The sequence below is a fragment of the Atractosteus spatula genome, chromosome 14, assembly GCF_055471065.1.
Source record: "Atractosteus spatula isolate fAtrSpa1 chromosome 14, fAtrSpa1.hap1, whole genome shotgun sequence".
Taxonomy (NCBI): Eukaryota; Metazoa; Chordata; class Actinopteri; order Semionotiformes; family Lepisosteidae; genus Atractosteus; species Atractosteus spatula.
This window is the reverse complement of record NC_142719.1, coordinates 9,337,685-9,355,829: the sequence shown is the minus strand read 5'-3', so window position 1 is coordinate 9,355,829 and position 18,145 is coordinate 9,337,685. Positions and strand designations below refer to the sequence as shown.

Genomic DNA, 18,145 nt, shown 5'->3' with positions numbered 1-18,145 from the left:
GGATTTGACAAATAATCTCTTAATTGATTGAACTGGGATTTTACTGAACACTTTCACATCCTTACTTGAAACGCTTTGATCATACCTACAGTATGTACTGTTAATTGTGTAGGCAATGCATAACTTAGAATCTATTCTACGTTTTGTATATACCTGTATGTGTGCATATTACTTTGTATATTTGTATATATTTTGTAAAGTTAACAGCTTGGAATTGTTCCTTATTTTGCAGTGTGTGTGCATACATGACTGTATTTAATACAAAACGCCTTTTAGGAGTTTCCATTGTATAGAAAAGATAAGCAGTGCTTCGCACTTACCTGTTTTTAACTCTTCTCTGGCACAATATGTCTTCAATTATTATATTTCACTTACACATCACAGCATACATGTGTTTTGGGAGTAAGCAAACAATTTCCAAAGAGAGACAATGTCTGGCATCTAAGCAGTAAATATTTGAATAATGGGATAAATTAACACTCATCTATCCCACATATTTATGAGTCCTTCTTACTTCAAATCAGTTCAAAGAAGAAAATGTTAAACATGTCTAGATGAGAATATATTAAGTCCACATTTTGAAAAATGGAACTTTTAACTATGTGGGACTTCAAAATTGGATTTCAGCCAAGTTACCATACACAACAAGTGAAGATCCAAAAATTGAAACTGATCCCCCTACCCACTCGGCCAAACACCCAAATTAAACACAACAGACATTATTTAGCAATGGTCTGAACTGAATGTGTATTGAAACATATGCACTGCAGGTATATGATATGTTAACAGACGATACAATATTCCATCTCACAAACCACCTCACAACACATTGAGAGTCCAGAAAAGAAAAAAACCCAGAAGAATTACCAGTCCATTCTACACCCTGAGCTTTTATCGCTTCAACACAGAAAGCAAAAATCGCTTTGCACAACAGACAGGGAGAGAAGGGAGGAGGGTAAAACAATAACTGTAAAAAAAAATTAAAGTAGTAGTATTTTCCCTATATATATCTATATAGATATATAAATCAATTTCTTTGGGGTGCGCACAGCATTTTTTAAAAGAAAAATATAAAAGAAAACATGCCATAAATCACACCACAAAACTACACTTGATGGATAAAACGCGATATGCCATACATAGATTAAAATAAAACAATTATATACAATAAATATGTCATAAACCCTTTCCATATTTTGTTTTCACGTAAATAAACATTTCAGTGCATATTTCATAATAATAACCATTTCTTTGTCTTCTTTTTTTAAGTCTATATACATATGCTGGTATCACATGAACTGTACAACTGCAGTCCACAAGTCTGTAGCAAGTCTGGAGGAGTGACAGAGAGAGGAGGGAGGGAGAGCAGGTTCTTGTTGCTAGGCGATGGCAAAGGCCCTGACTGGAATCCTGGGTGATTGAAAAACTTTAATCGCACTGAAGAGGAGGATGGGAAATGGAGTACTGCCCAGTTGAAAGGCTAAACAAGAAAGAGAGAGGGAGAGGTTAAAAACTATAACCAAAGATGATGTTTTTTTGGTATAACAAACAGTAGAGGATACAGTTCTTGTGACTTTCACTGACAATTGCCAGCGACTCTATGACTCCCTTTGGTAACCACTTGGATGAACACAACAGAATCTGTTCTGACTTCATAATGTCTTTCTCTAAAACAGAATAAAATCTGTTTAATCTCAAACAGAAACACTGCTTGATTCAAGTATTGAAAATCCTCTAAGGAATAGAAAGCTTAACCAAAAATAGTTCTTCAGAGTAAGCAGGATAAAGTAAAGAGGACATACTGTAGATGGCCACCAAGGGGAAATGTTTCTTTACACAAAGGGGTGTAGGAGTCTCAAACTATTTATCCTGCCTTAAAGAACTTTTCTTATGTTCTTTAGCTTGGTTCCTTCCCATTGTCCTCTCCAAGCTGGTGTTTGAGGTGTTGGAGCAGATCAGCTACATTAAAGCCTGGGGTTTCAGTGAAGGAATTTCTGCAAAGAGATCCTTAAACCAGCATTTTAAAAGCATGGTAAGTGATACTTTTTAAACAGCCATCTCATTCACTGAATCTCTTGCAGAAAGTATCTTGCCACTTCCATTGCTGAAAGAAGACTTTAGGGAACATGTCACAAGTCAGGGCAGCATGTTCAAAAGATTTCTCCAAGCCAAACAGGTACCCATTATACCTCCCCCGGACGTGATTGCACAGATCTTTTTGTTTTCACGTGTTGACAGGGATTCCAGGACTCTTACTCCACAAAGACATCAGAAGCCAAAATTATCCTTATGCTACATTCATACTGTACCTTCCCCCAGATTTTAATGACTAATTTGTTTCTAGATCTTTCCATTCCAGGGTTAATGGAGTTCTCCCCAATTTCATTTGTTTGGACCTGTTTTTCCTTCAGTGCCCATTCTCGCATTCTCTTTTTCTGGGACACCTGGCCCACTCCAAGGCCTCCTATTCGTGTTCCCTTCCTCATTCTCTCACACAATTGAAGGCTCCACAGCTGAAATCTTTGTGTTTTTCTTCTACTTTTCAAAGTGCAAATAGCCTGGACCTGTTCTTCTTCACACCAACCAACTACAGCTCACCAAGGAGAGACACATTATGGCACAGACCTAGTCACTTCTGAACACTCCTGTAAGGCACAACCAAGCTCACGGCTGGTCTGTCACATGACGAATGGCTGCCACAGGTGGGAGGAGCCACTGACATGTGACACCTCCATGTGACAGAGGACACAGGGGGTTGTAGCTGTGAAGCCCAGTTCGTAAACAAATTCGAAAATAACTCACAAGTCCAAGTATTTTTTGTGTATCTAGCACAATGTCATGTTTTTTAACCAGTACTGTAATTACATACATGGTGAGATTACGCGTTCCTTTCTGTGAGGGAAAAGAGAACTTACTTGTGCTCTGAAAACGATCTTTCATGGAGATTTGTAAAGCCAGGGTCTGTCGCCATGCCTCCATCTCTCCACAGCTAACAAACGCCAGTCCTTCTCCCGCCAGGCAAACTGCACTCCGTCCCCACTCCTTCTCAAGAGGGTACTTTTTCTTTTGCTTGTTGGAAATAAACGTTTGTTTGTTTGTTTGTTTGTTTTTCTTTTGATTGTCACTGCTAGGGCCCGTTGAGTGTGTTGCAGTTTTTTTTTCCCGCTAAAAGTTCAAGTTTTTTTTCTCTTACAAAAAGAAAAAAAAAATGTCTGCGATGAATTCAATCCCCTTAAAAAAAAAGTGTAAAAAATTCTTCTGTAAAAGCCTCTGTTAAATTGCACCTGAAAAAGACAGACAGAGAAAAAGGGGAAAAAGACAGAACATTGGAATTTGTAGAATTACAGAAACCAGAAGCCGTAGGAAAATTGCGGTGTCCCAGTCTTTTGCATATATTCTTTGCCAGCCAGATGTAAACTCTCAATGAGAACCTACAGTATGGATGATCATCAAATAATCAATACAAATTAATACAAAAATACAATATGCCTCTGCTAACCAATCTTTCTATTACTCCATATTACTGATAAGCCTATTTCATTCTAGATACCCAACAGACTATCATCGCTCTCAAATTTTACACATTTGATCTTTGGGCTTTCTTTTAAAACTGAGCTTTGGAATGTGCAAAAAAGTATATGAAAGTGACATTGGATCTGAAATCAAACATTAGTTAAACATGTAAAATATATATATATTTTTAAATTGCAAACAATTTATATAATCAATTTCAATACTAGTGCAATCTCTGTACGCAGTGTGTCATTTATCCAGCTCAGTGACTACTCCAGTGAAAACTGAACATCTTCCTAGCTTTTCAGGGGAACCTAATTTTCTACACTCTTCATACTTGAGCCTGTGCAGACTAAAGGGTGTGCAATACTGAAACACTTCCTTGGGCTTATCTGCTGACACTGCACCTTGAAGAAACTCTACGGAACAGATTTTTGCCAGTTGACTGGCAAATGGCAACAACAAAGAGTTTTTAAGAACTTGCAGAACAGATTAGGTAAGAATGAGATCATCAACATGCTGAAATCCAAATAGATACAACTACCCCCTCCTCTCCTGGTCTGGGATTTTAATATTTCATCCAGTATCACCAACATTTTAATAGACTAATCTACTGGCACCTGTATGAATGGAAATTTTATAGGACAAACAGATACAAAAGATCTAAGGTGTCAATTTTATCACTTCAGAGTTGTTGCTCCCTTAGTACTGTACAGTATACTGTATGTCTCAATGTCTGAATAAAATCAGAGATGGATTGCATTTTTCAGAGGAACTATTCTATTCAATATTTTGCTCAACATTTATTTGTTGCTTACACCAATTTTATACTTTATCTCACCACGAGAGTCTGGGTTTTTTGAAGTAATACCAAGGGAAAAAGCTAACAAGTGCAACTGGCATTTTGGCCCTGTAATTTCTTTAAAAAATCTTGTAACAATATGCTTTTTAATCTACACAATCAATTAATTTTCCACTTTTTTACTAAAAGGAAGAAAAAATCTTAGAGAATAATCTCAAAGTAGAAATAAAAAAATTAACCCACACTTTTAACGTTAGACTTGATCTCTCTATTCATCCATTTTAATTAACTGCTTAGTCCAATACAGGGTTGCAGTGAGCCAGGATCTGATATTGCAGACAAGGAGCACAAGGTAGGATACACACTGGACAGCAAGCAAGTCCACTGCAGCACTCACATACAGTATGTATACAGGGGACAAAGACAGCATGTCTTTGGACTGTGGAGGAAGTCAGAGCAACTCAGGGAAGTATCTTTCAGGGAAAAACTCATATGGCCCCAGGGAGAACAAGCAAATGCTAAACAGAAGGCACCAAGGTTAGAATCGAACCCAGGACACAAGACCTGAAAGGCAGCAGTGCAAACCCAAATGCCATGGTGCCACCCCTATATGGGTAACACAAAAATTTCATATACAGTGGCCATGACATTAGAATAATTTCTAAAAGTATGAATTTTCTCATTGCACACATACTGTGTATCAACAGCTCTTATGCTCAAAGTGATTCCACTGCTTTGCAAAAAATGATTTTTGGCATTTAAAAGGCAAAGAGAAACTCATCATATTTAACACCTTTGCCTGTGCCAAAATAAAACAGAAAAAGAAATGTCAAAGAAGGGAGAAAAGTATCCCAATTCAAGACCTAGTGCTTCCAAGAGGAGGTCTGTACATTTAAATCCAGTTGTTACTTTGCACTTTTTCCCTAACCAGAACTATGTTTTACTATATTTGATGTTGCATCTATCATCAATAATACATATGAAATAAAATTAATGAATGAAATGTTTTTCTTTTAGTTCCACTCAGTTACTGTGTATTATTCCTGGAGTGTGAATACCCTGTATAACCATGACTGTAATTTTAAAACTCACCCTTACCTAGACTGGTAGGGCACAAGATATTGTTTGATTTGCATACAGGGTATATTCTGCATTGAAGTTATTAATGAACATTTGTGTTCATTCCCAATCAAGGGACACTGTCAAAGAAAGGAGTTTGTAAAGGGGGCCCCTGAGTGAGAAAGCTGAGGGAGTGCTACTAGAGCAGGCTAGATAGTGCAGTGAGTTTGTTTGAAAGGATAAATGGGGCTTAAGTAAGGACAGAGTTCCTATGTGGCTCTTCATCTGAGAAAAAGCACCAATATTCAGTAAAACCAGTATTCAAGGACCATGCCTGTTAAGTGCTCAAAGACAAACTGCCCCCAAAAGACATTGTGCATAAGAAATATGTCGACTTTATAAACATTATCCAACTGATGATTCACACATTGAATATATTGCAACCACATTTTTCACATGAAAGCTGGAGACAAAGGAAAAGCATAATGTGTCATGGACTCCTTGAATTGACTGTGCAAAGTTCAGACCCAATTTATTCATCGGAACACATGTAATAACCACAGTACTGAAGAAGACACAAAGGACTTAACAAGAACGTCTTTGTTCCGTACATTGTGATGTTATGATTATTTAATGATGTCAACAGAATCAAATCTTGTGAGAGAGGGTGAACAGTCAAGACTCCCATAGAATGGCAGCTCCATTCATTTTGGAATTTATAAGCTGTAGGCTCAAATTTAATACAACACCCATTGCGGAATAATTCTTTTCCTTATATGAGAAACGTTGTCCAAACATATGTGTGAATTAAAGTTATTTCATTGTGCTGATTTTCAGCCCCACCAGTACAATGTGTAAATCCTGAAATGACTCAAACTGTAATGCAGTAAGTCTTATCTGTTCCCCCTTTTGTCTAAAATGCTGACAGCAAATAATGTCAATATCCTTGAATGTTTAGCTTGCACCAAAAGGATAAAGGCATCCTAGGTTTTGTTTCTGAAGTGGATAAGGGAATCTAAGGTTTTGCTTTTAAGCTTCAGATTTTAAATTTAAGAGTTTTACGTTTTTCACACTTTTATTTCTTTTCAAAACATCCAATATCCAATATCATAGCAATATTCACTTCAGCAATGAGACCAGCAAATAGGAAAAAGTAGTTGTGGGAGATTGTTGCCTACCTATAAACAAAGCCTTGGTTTGTGCCAGCAGTGGCGCCTACCCCCTCCCCCCCAGTCCCTATAGGCTGGTGACAGTGAAATTGTCCTCTGTTGGCTGGTCGAGAAGCTGGCACAGCACACCGCTTCGATGAAGAGGGGCGCTCATGCTCAGCTGCCCATGCGCAGAAAGGGGTGGGTAGCGGGGGTGGTAGTTCTCCGGGGGCAGGTGAAGGCTGTGCTCTTCGTGGATGGGTGAATTGTCCAGAGTAGCAGCACATGTAGAAGCAAGGAGAGGAGGATAAGGGGAAGGGGGGGCGGCTACCCTTAGAGATGCTACTCTACCCATCTCCTGGGACTCTTTCTCTGTATGGCCCAGTGGGATGGAGCTGAGGATCTGGGGACTCACTCCCACCCTCTCTGCAAATTCGTCCCTCTTGTCGTAATGGTGGGGGCTGCCTGCCAAGGAGCCGCCCTGTGGGTACCAGTATGGGGAGCCACTGTAGCTGGGGGAGTCATAGTGCGACAGGTCTTTGCTGGCTCGGTGGGGACTCTGGGCAGCACAGGAGGACAGCAGCCTCCTGGCATCACAGGGCAACGGGCTCTCTTTGTAAGCTAGGGTTGGGGAACAGCTTGGGGAAAAGGTCTTGGGAGGGCCGGTGTAAGCGTGTGGGGGCTTCAAAGGGGGTGAATGGAAGGGTTTGGTGGGTTCAGGTTGCAAAGCCACCACAGGGGAGAGGGAGGCTGCCTCGCTGTGGAACATCTGGGAAAACCTGTCCTCTGACGATGGGGTAGAAGGGTTGACGGAGTAAGGACTGGAGTATTCACACTGCTCTCTCTCCCCTAGCCCATAACCTTGAGTTTGGGCGGGAAGAGGGGACATGCTGCTGCTATCACCGCTGTAATAGTCCACTGCCATGTCTGGGCTGTCCTGAAACAGAGTCATGGATGCAGGTTGGGATGTAGCCTTTTGGGCCTTGGGCTTCCCTAATGTGGCTCGTTCCCGTCTGCAAGAGGTGAAACCACCGCGGGATCCTCGTGGCTGACGAGCCCCTACAGTGCTCCTCTTAGGGCCTGGGACAGGTGAAGAGGAGCTTGAGGGAGAAGATACTGAAGGGAAACCCAGGTGGTGGCTCTCTCCTTGGGCTTCAGCCTTTTTCCTTCGCCCACGACCTGGTTTTGTGCCCCCTTGGAAAAGGACACTCTGGTTCCAGTTATAAGAGGGGCCTGTGGTGCTCTCATTCCAGTCCATCATGAGTTTCTCCAGGCTGGAGAGACTCGACTGGCTCTCTCCAGAGGGAGGGGGCTCCTGCTGCTTGTATCCAGCTGATGCTCCAGACTGGCCCAAGTGGGAACTGTCTGAGGAGGACTCAGAGAAAGTTTCAGAAAATGACCGCTGCTTGGCCTTCTGGGGAGTGTAATTAGAGATGTCTAATATATCCTTGGGCTCACTGCTAGTGTTGTAGTCATAGGAACTGGGATACTGTGGACAGAAGACTTCTGTGTTCCAGCTGTTCCCTTGATAGCTTGGCCTGTAGCTCCACTGGGACACTGCAGAGTACTGCCTACAGCTATCTAGGGGGAAAGGGTAGGAGTTATTCCTGGTTGCCATGAATCCCCCTGGAGAGACTGCCCCTGTATGACTTTCTGCACGAAGCAATGCAGAGGCTGAATGCACTGAGCTTTGGAATCCGTACCCTCGCTTTCCAAGTGTGTTTGACGTGTGGTGGCTGGAGAAGCCCATGTTGCAATGGCTGCTAGTAGATGTTGGTAATGCTTTATTGTTGCCTCCTCCATAGGGGAAATTACAGTCACTCAACCGCTGCGCTTCATACTGCTTCAATGGCTGGAGAGAGGAATTTGCAGGACTGCTCCCTGCCTGTGACCCACTACCAAAGCTAGAGTAATGTGGATAACTACCAGAAGGATGGGGGGAGCTGGGGGACCTGGAGAGGGAAAGAGGGGGGACTGCTTTCTGAAAGGAAGTAGGAGATGTTTGAGAAAGGTTGTAGCTACTGCCTTGCGGGTAAGGAGGTCTTGAAGGATTGGGGGGCTGAGAAGCACCCTCACTGTTTGACGGACTAGCTTTGGGGCATCTTTTGGGAAAAGCAGGGGACCAGCGCTGGCCTTGAGCAGGGCTTCCAGTTTCATAACAACCTGGAACCTTGCGAGATTCACCACGGGGTCCAGCCGGGTTAGACATGGAGAAGTCCAACAGGTCTGAGGAATCATCTGAATCTAAAAGAGAGCGGAAATATCCAGCGAAAAGTCCTTGGGACTCTTGGTTGCTCTGGGGTGGGGCTGAGTAGTAGCCACTCTTCCCGGAATCACAGGTTGCAAAGCCTCGGGGAGATGAAGAACCTTGGTAACCAGGGCCCCTTTCTGACTGGCTGGGCCTTCCATCAGCTTTTCTGACCCAGCTATTCTCTGCAGTCCACTCCTGACCCTGCTGCACCTGTCCTGCCTTCAATATCCCATTCTTACGTGGACGCCTCTTGCGCACCACTTTCTCTCCTGGAGGAACTCTGGGATGCTCGACTGCTGCTGTTTTACCTCGTTTACGAGGTTGAGTGGGGTCTGTTGGTGGGGTTTTCCGCTTCTTCCCAATAGTCTCAAAGAAGTCACTAAAGGAACGTTTGAAGGATTCAGAAGATCCAGCAAGGCCACCTCTTCCTCCCATGCAGCCAGCCCGGCCCCCTCTTCGCCTGAAACCCTGGAGTCTGTGCAGCAGGGTAGAGATGTTTGGGTTCTCAGGCGGCTGCTGGAGGGACTCAGGCTCGCTGGGGGTCCAGCAACGTGGTGGGGAGCATCGGCCAGTTGTTGGGGGTTGGCGGTTGAGGAAGGCTAGCTTAGAGAGAACGTCGCCATAGTCACTTTTGGCATCATTGGTGTCCGCCACATAAGAGGGCAGCGGAGAAGGCAGCTTGACTCTTCGTCGGCGGCGAGGCTTTTTTACCTCTCCAGCCTTGACCTCCCGGGGATCAGGCTGACCAGGTGGGATCTGCTTGGGGGGTCGTCCACGCCGCCTCTTCAAGATGACTGGAAGTTCTCCAGGGGGAAACATAACCATCACGTTCTTGCCATTGTTCTTCATCTTCAGCAAAGCCGTGGGCTCCCGCTGGGGCCCCTTACTGACTTCCCTTTCCTCCGTTCCTCCAGAACCCTCTGGCACTACAGGGCTCTCCATAGAGGAAATCTTGTAGCTTTTGTGACGGCGGCTCATGTGAATGGGGATGCGAGCCACTTTCACCACAAATTTACGGATGCCCACACATTTTCCTTTCCGCTTGCTTCGGGTGGCGGTTGAAGCCATTTCGGTCTCCTCACTTCTGGAATGAGTCCCAGAGGGAGTTTCACTATAGCCTTTATGATCATCCTGTTCAGCACGTCTCACCTCCAAAGCCTCTGTCACTCTGTCCCCCTTCCAGGATTTCTCTGCTGGTGCTCGCCCCCTGGAGTTATCCATTGATGCTATTTCTTTGCTGGGTCTCTCCTTCTCATCCTTGGTGACCCCTTCCAGAGCTCGTCGCAGGCGTGATGACTTTCTCAAGTGACAGGGAAACCTAGGCCGCCCTGAACTCCTCAAGGCATACTTCCTTTCATTCTCAGGATGTGGCATAACTGAAGGATTCCCTCGGGGAACAGGAGGCTGCTGCTGGACCTCTGAATGTCTTTCCTCAGCTATAGCTTCTACTTGGGGAGCAAGGACAGGCGCTGTGTTAAGAGGTGTGATGGGTAGGCATTCTGGGATGTTCTGCTGGTTTGTGGCCAGTTCTGCTTCACAAAGTGGACTCTCTAAAGGAACTGTAGTCTCAGTAATAGGACAGACAGACATCAGCTGATTGGGTAAGTCTACTAGTTGATCTGCTGGTGGTTCTGCTGGTGGATCCTCATTCTTCTCCATCTTCGGCTCAGGCTCACTTGGTTGCAGCTGCTGCTGTGGCAGCTCAGCTGGCTGCAGCCTCTCTGGATCAGGCTGTCTCTGTCGCCTTGGTCCAATCTTGGGCCTCTTGTGAATCTGCTCCTCAGGGCTACGGAGACCATTGGCCAGGGAGGGTGAGGAAAAGAAGCTGTAGTGGAGGGAGGCTCCAGCTGCCGCAGTGCTTTCCCCCCAGCCTCCCTGCCCCTCGAGCTCAAGGCATTCGTCCTCGCTCAGGCTGCCACAGCCTACCCGGACCGCGCTCGATCGCAGGCGCCCCGAGAGCTGGCTCATCTCCTTGGTGATATCAATCAGCTGCACCACGGGGCACAGGTTGATTCGCCCGTTGCCACACTTTGCACGTAGCAAGGTCAATATACCGTCAATGTTGTTGCCTCTGCCAGGTGAAAGCAAAGTGGCACTGGGAATTCGATTTAGGGCCCGCTTCCCCTCTTTTCCCTTCGCCTTTAAGTTCTCCAAAGAACAAGCTCCCCCTTTCCTGTGAGGCAGGCGGGTGTCTGGGGTGTCAGTTGGGGCTCCCTGTGGGCTGCAGGTCAAGGACACTGTGAGATCGCCCAGTGGTTCTCTGTTGTACCCGTCTAGGGGCAACACACTGGGCTGGCTGTTGCTCTTTCCGTGGCAGGCGAGCTCAGAGGTCTTTGGTGGCTCCTCAGTGCTTGAGGCCAGCCTAGAAAGAGGGGAACACGGTCTGATCTGCTGTTTCCTCTCCCTCTTAATTTCTTGGGAGTCTAGAAAGTTGACACAGGAATCTGCAGGAAAACAAACATAGGACTGGTAAGAATGTCAGGCTGTGCTCCATAGATAACTTGCTATGATTATAAAACTATCCTCGTAAATTTATGCAAAGAAAAACTAATTTTGGATATTTAGCTTACCTTCCACTGTACTTTTGGAGTTAGGGTTACTAGATTTACAAATCATCATCTGTATTTTTTAATTTTGTACTTGCAATCCTTAGGTAATTCTACTTTTTAGTCAAAGTATTCCATTCGTATCTTAAAAGGTGTATTGCTTCCCACTTTCCATGTTAAGTGTAACAATTGTTTTTGGCATTTGGGCCTGTTTTCCTGTACAAATGGTAACCCACAAACCTGGAGGAGCACTGCAGAATGCAAAATTATTTTCAGGAAGGTTCGTTCATCAGATTTCTTGACATGTACCACTACTGATAAGGCATAGCTCACACTACTCCAAAATCCCAATTATTGTGTGAACCTGGTGAACTTTGTAGTACACTTCCCCCAGAAGCTAAATGTCCTGTGTCCTACTGAAATACTAAATGGCAAAAAACTGTGGTTCCTCAAAGATGATTTCAGGGCAGTGTGAGGAGGAAGCAAAGCAGCTGGTCTGAGCTTCCTTCAGCCTACTTCTGCAGAGCTGTGAGCCTTTGCAACACTAATATACTTCTCCACCCCACTCCCACACTTTGAACTCGATGAGAAACTAGTTAGGAGGTTATAAAATTATTGACACACAACATACAGTAGTATACAAATTTAAAACAAAAACTGCTAAAAACATACAGTATGTACACAAGAAACTCATTCTTCTTGACATTTCTACATTTGGACTGTATTTTGGAGAGGTACTTTTTAAACAGATTGATTTCTAAGTATAGAAATTTTATTTTATTCATAAAGCACTGAAATGAGACAAATAGCTCACAATACAGTACAAATTAGATATTTAGCTTACCTTCCACTGTACTTTTGCTGCCATTGCACTTGATATCCCTGAGAAAAGATAATTATATATGTGATTAGAACTATCACAGACAGACATCATTATTATTGCAACTTCTGTTAACAATAGCAATGTATGCTAAGAAAAATATCAACACTCTAGACTAAAGCACTCTCTGCCATGATGAAGTATTATGGTTTCTGAGTGTAACCTTTAAAGAGCAAAATGAAAAAAATGAATATCTACATAGTAATGATTGAACCAATTTTGAAATAAGACATAATTAGACACTTTCCCTTTCCCATCAATAGCAAATTGCAACTGGTTGCATCACTGAAGAAGAGTGCTTAACAAATTTTAAAATCGTAGTGTGACTTAATACAGGAGTTGTTTTATATACATTCTAAACTAGTAACAATGAATAACAGCACATTATTAATTCCTGTTTATGAAATACATGTATAGTATTGTCTCTTCTGGAAGTACAGAGCTCAAGTACAACAGCACTTCCCTCTAATTAACTTCCTAGCAGGAGAAAGTTCAGAAGCAATTTTTTAAGAATTTAGAAGTGTGTCACAACCATGTTTTGCATGTATATTTGTTATTTGTTTCGGGCACATGATGAGAAGGGTGCTCCTCATGTACAACCACAATGTCAGAGACGTAGAGTGACAATGACAATTATTTTTTTGTAGATATTTTGTAGACCTCCTTCAGGATGGTTAGGTGTTCTATAATTCTGTTGTCAAAGGTTAAATTGATTTAGAAGTTATAAGTCAAATTTCAAGCTGCATTAGAATGGACAACATCTTACAACATAGTACAAGTGGATTCCTACAGATTCCTTTAACTTGTGTATTTTCCTCTATGTTATTTAAAACATCAGAAAAGCAGTCTCTTATTTTCATCAGGTAACCTAAATACTTCTCTGATATGATTAACTAACAGACTATAGCTGTTGTAACTTGAACATATAATGCTGCTTCTTGTAGACTGTTTCCCCCCAAACACTGAAGCCTGGGACCATGTTCAGCATGCAGTTTAACTGTTAAAACAGCGCGACGTCAGGAAACAAGAACACTTTGGAGTGGAGATAATTTTACCACAAGAGGCCAGTACTGAGCACACAGCAGCTCAAGCATAAAATGTAATGGAAAGCACAGGACAGAGCCTACAGACACAAGCAGCACAAAGAATAGAAAAAAAAACAGACATTTCAAAACACAACTATACATTCCTAGCTTAGGGTTCAGCAACACTATGACAAATTTACAAATGCCCGCCAAACAATTGTAAACTAATATTTACTAACCACATATATGCTTCAGCTTTGTAAGAATAAATCAACAGGTTTAAACTCTCATCTGAAAGCTATGGTATTTGTACACTTCTGCACATTATATGTGAGTCACAATACTTTTCAAGATATTTCTTTACAGATTTTTCTGCAGTTCAATGGGCATATGTGTTTTTGCACGGATCTTCCTCTCTTTCTCCGTCACCGGACAAATATTTTAGTCAGGAGTCAGGATACGTTCCGTTTGGATCCATTACAGAATGGATGCACTCTTTTGTGTCAGACTGTGAATGGACTGGAGACTGGAGACTGGAGAGATGTAGACACAGACACTCTAGTTCGGCCCGACACTCCACAGACACCCAACACCCACACGCTGAGACACAAGCAGACTGTGCCATCATCACCCTGTTACATGTACTGATTCTGCAGAAAACCAAAGGAAGGGCAGGAGGCAAGACTCCTTCTGTACTGCGCTGGTGTTTCTCAAGAGACGCTTTCTGAAGGTCATTAGTGGGGAAGCCAGATAAGAAAAACACCCACAGTTTCCATTAACCACAAAATCTAGGAAACTGTGACCACAAAATATTCCCAGTACTGCCTCCAGTATGAACAGTGGTAGATGACTTCTCTTTCTCAATCTTCCCATGCTATACAGGAGCAGAAATTACTGGCGTCCAACTTAATGAACCTCAAGTGAAATTTAATTTAAGCGTGGTTTGAGTTTAAGTGTGTTACACAAAGCAGCAGAACACATTGGAGGCAGCGTCCTTGTCAAGTGAAATTATTATGATCAATATTTTATACCTAGGAATATTAATGCAGCCAGGCCCAATGCTCCAGCTCTAGAATCTCACACGCTGGACAGTATTTAACTCATTCTTATGAGTTTATGAATGGCTCTACCCTCTGAGGGCAGCCCAGAAACCCTGGACCCTGGGGGAACCTGAACCCCCTTGGAAAACGCTGGCAAGCTTTCTTTCCAAAAAAGCATTATTTCTTACCTTCATAACAAGTTGAATACAGTATGTTCCGATACAGTGCAAAACTATTGACAAGCAATTCCTTTTTATTTTTTTACTGTCATTCCCAGAAATATTTAATGAATGGAAAATAAAAAAAAACAATAATGAATAAGACATGGTAGAATTAAAGATCTAAAGATTATAAAGAGGAATTAGTTTTAATGCACAGTACTAACATACTGTAGAACAAATTACTAATATTATAAATAAAACATTTTTTCCTGGTGATAGTGTGTAAAAATGGCATAAAGGGCATAAAATGAGGCAGACCCTTCTTAAAAGAGCTCTGAAAGTGAAGGTTAGGTCACACATATTCTTTCATGGTGATGGTTCTCTACACATACGAGATTATTCCATAACACTGTATATTAGGAATGAAAATTGTACAGTGACTTTTCCAATAGGGAGCTTCTCACATACAAGCACAATGTCATGAACCTAGAGTGAGAGAAAACCCACCTTGTATGGTGAACTTGCGTTGGAGGCCACTATAAACCTTCAAAAACGATTAAATAGGATAAACGATTAAAGAAGAATTACTGCTTCTTTAGACAGAAATTCCCTGTCTTTTCTCTTGGTTTTTTTTAAACAAATGAATGACACAAACCGTTGAAAGGACACATTTACACAGACTATCCAATACACATAAGGCCGGAGATTTTTACAAGTTATACTCATTTATTTGGCTGACCCTTTAATCCAAAGCAATTTATATCTGTACCCATTTATACAACTGGGACTTTTACTGGAACAAATGGGGTGACGTTTCTTGTTCAAGGGTACACCAGCTTGAGTCTCACCTGGGATGTGAACCCACATCCAGATCCCTAACCGCAACTCCACTCTGCTGCCCAAAATTGAAGTCAACCAGAAAAACAAGCCAAACAAAATAAAACCGTTTCGCAACTAAGAAAATAAAATAAAACTGTTAAACATCCAGACAAACACAAATGCTCTCAGGACTACACACACAATCACATCTGAGATACATACACACCTGCACCCACACAAATACATTCCTCACACATTTAGAACCTCTTGCTTTTTCCCTGTGACAGATCTATAAACAAGTGCTTCTCCAAACCACACACAAACAAGCACATCTGCAGTAGATTTTTTCTTAGAATTGTCTAGAACACTCCTGCTGCTCTCTCCTAACCCTCCTCCCTCTTCCCCCCTTCCCCCCTTTCATCCTCCTTCTCAGCCTCCCCCAAGCTCCAGCCTGCTGAAACTGATCCTGTGATGTCAACCCTGCCAGGGCGCCAGTCACATGATCTCTGCCCCATGACAGCCTGCTGGCACTGGCTGGGCACCCCATACTGCGCCAGGAGTTGGGAATTCATCAGCACCACTCCCCACTGGCACACAGTAGAGCGCTCTCTCACACACACACACAAAAACAGACCTGCACAGAGCCTACACACTGTCCCAGGCTTGCACTGTGTGGACGGACACAGACACACATTTTTTTTTAACAATTTCAGCTAGGCTCTGTCCCTCTCCATGTGTCTTCCTGGTTTTTCGCTCTGCTTCAGCAAAACCACCGAGCATCTGCTGCGGGTCTTGCAATGTGTTTTGAGCAATCTACATGAAAAAATAACTTATTTTTCTGCAAAAGGCAATTATTACCCCCTTTTCGTTTTACCTATACAGAAAGACACCCTTTTATTTTTCCCAGGCTCTCTATCTCTGTATCGAACAACAAGCTGATAAAACCAGGCGATGTCTTTCACACACACACACACACACACACTACCCCCCCCCCCATCACATTTTCTGGCAAAATTCTGGCTGATTCAGCAGGGTCACATATAGAACCCAGCACTGACTGCCAATGTCTGAGCCTGCATTTTAGTCTCCAGACTGCAGGATTCACCTTACAAGCAGGCTGTTCAAGCCTGCCATCACTAGACTGCTTCAATCTATTCATTTCTCAACATTATTCAAATACTTTATCAGACAGAACATTCAACAAAATATCAAAGGAAACATTTTGGCGCCACCTTGTGGGTGAATGACTTACGATGTGCTGCTCCTGAACTGCACATTTAATGACTGAATGGCTGTTTTAAAAGATGCATAAGAACAAAGAGGTGATTATATGGGAGGACTGATTTTGTCTTCCTTATTAATTAATACTGTTTTTTTCTTTTAACAAGCTCAAAGCTGGAACACTTGATAATTATTTTACCTGACGTTATTGACTGGTACAGCTGACTTGCACTAATCTGGTTAACCCAGGGGTTTGGAGTCAGACAAGGAAAGCCAGAGCCCTTACTGATGAATATCAGAATCTCAGGTACCTGAAGTAGAGCAAAATAAGGAATATCCAGGCACACAATATTGTCCAACCTTGGCAGTCACTTTTCAATGCTTGTATCAGAGTTCTCACAAATACCTAGCCTTGCAGTACACTGTGGATTTGAACATTATTCTGCAATCTTTCACACAACCAGGTTTATTCTGGTCCAGTCTGGGGCATCAGGGTAATTGGTTTTGTTCTGCAAGCCTGAGAACTATTTTTACAGCAATTAAGAATTACCTTTCTCGACCCAGAAACACGCCTCCAGTACATCGCTGAACAACCTGACAGAGGTGCTGCACGGTACATGATCTACAAACTACAGTACAAGGCATACGACATCAAACACTTGGTAGGCACCTCATAACACCCAGCAGATTCTGATGAAGGAATAAGGGGAAGTATTCTGAAAAGCAAGATGTGTTTGCACAGCAATCACAAAACAGGATATCAATACAGATTGATGTAAATCAGACAATTTCAGGAAACAGTCATGACAAAAATACAGTAAAAGTATAACAAGGCACATACAGTACTGTCTTTCAAATGGAATGTGAAGTAAATCTAAGCTGACTCAGAATAACTCTACAATGTGCACAAAAAATGCAGATTACTACCATAAACTTTTGTTAACATGATAAGAAATTTGAAATGATATGAAGGCAGGAGTGTCACGGGGGCACAGTGTTAAGGCCTGCAGTTGTGGGGCCCCAGGTTCGATTCCAGATCTGGGATTCTGTCTGTGTGGGGTTTCTTTTTTCTCTCCATGTTTGTCTGTGTCTGTGTCTGTGTCTGTGTCTGTGTCTGTCCGTGTGTGTCCTGTGATGGACTGGCATCCTGTGACCTTGAATTGGACAAGAGTTGGAAAATGGGTGGATGAAGGTAGGATTTAAATTAAGAGTTCTAAGACATTTTTATACTTTAGAGATCCTAACACAATCATCTACTGCAAAACACAAATAAATAATGACCAGAATACAGCTGTGCCTACAGAAGGGCACTGATTTCTTCTTTTGCTCACATGGCCAGTGAGCCAGGAAGGTATTTTTCAGTAAGGCAGCTTCCAAGTAGTTTATGTTATAAAAGGCTTTGAATGTAACTCAGGAAACAGTGTGTACAATAATGCAGCATTTACATAGCTACAGAAAGACAGTGTCTCTGCATTGTGTCTCTTCTCTGTATAAGTGTAAGCAATCATAATTAATTAATTATAACCACACATACTGTAATCTATGCACACTACCCTGCAAGGATACAGACATGTACAGTATGTAAGTCTTAAACACAGGGAATGTTTCCTGAAGCTGATAAATGAAGAGATACTGTACCAGGCTGGAGCAGTGGTATTTCACACCAGGAGGTCATTTTAA

The 18,145-nt window shown here is 42.5% G+C and overlaps 1 protein-coding gene across 2 annotated transcripts in view; it reads right to left on the bottom strand.

The window, feature by feature from the left end:
* Positions 1 to 722: 722 nt before the first annotated feature.
* The window catches only part of ahdc1 (AT-hook DNA binding motif containing 1), a 92,754-nt gene continuing 75,331 nt past the window's right edge, over positions 723 to 18,145 (bottom strand). For both annotated transcript variants that reach the window (XM_088933097.1, XM_088933098.1), the window contains 4 exons: positions 12,164 to 12,201; positions 6,553 to 11,217; positions 2,916 to 3,284; positions 723 to 1,480 (listed from right to left, as the gene is read on the bottom strand). In XM_088933097.1, coding sequence (XP_088789223.1) covers positions 6,611 to 11,217; positions 12,164 to 12,201 — 4,645 coding nt within the window. In that variant the 3' untranslated portion in view covers positions 723 to 1,480; positions 2,916 to 3,284; positions 6,553 to 6,610. The remainder of the gene's footprint in view (positions 1,481 to 2,915; positions 3,285 to 6,552; positions 11,218 to 12,163; positions 12,202 to 18,145) is intronic.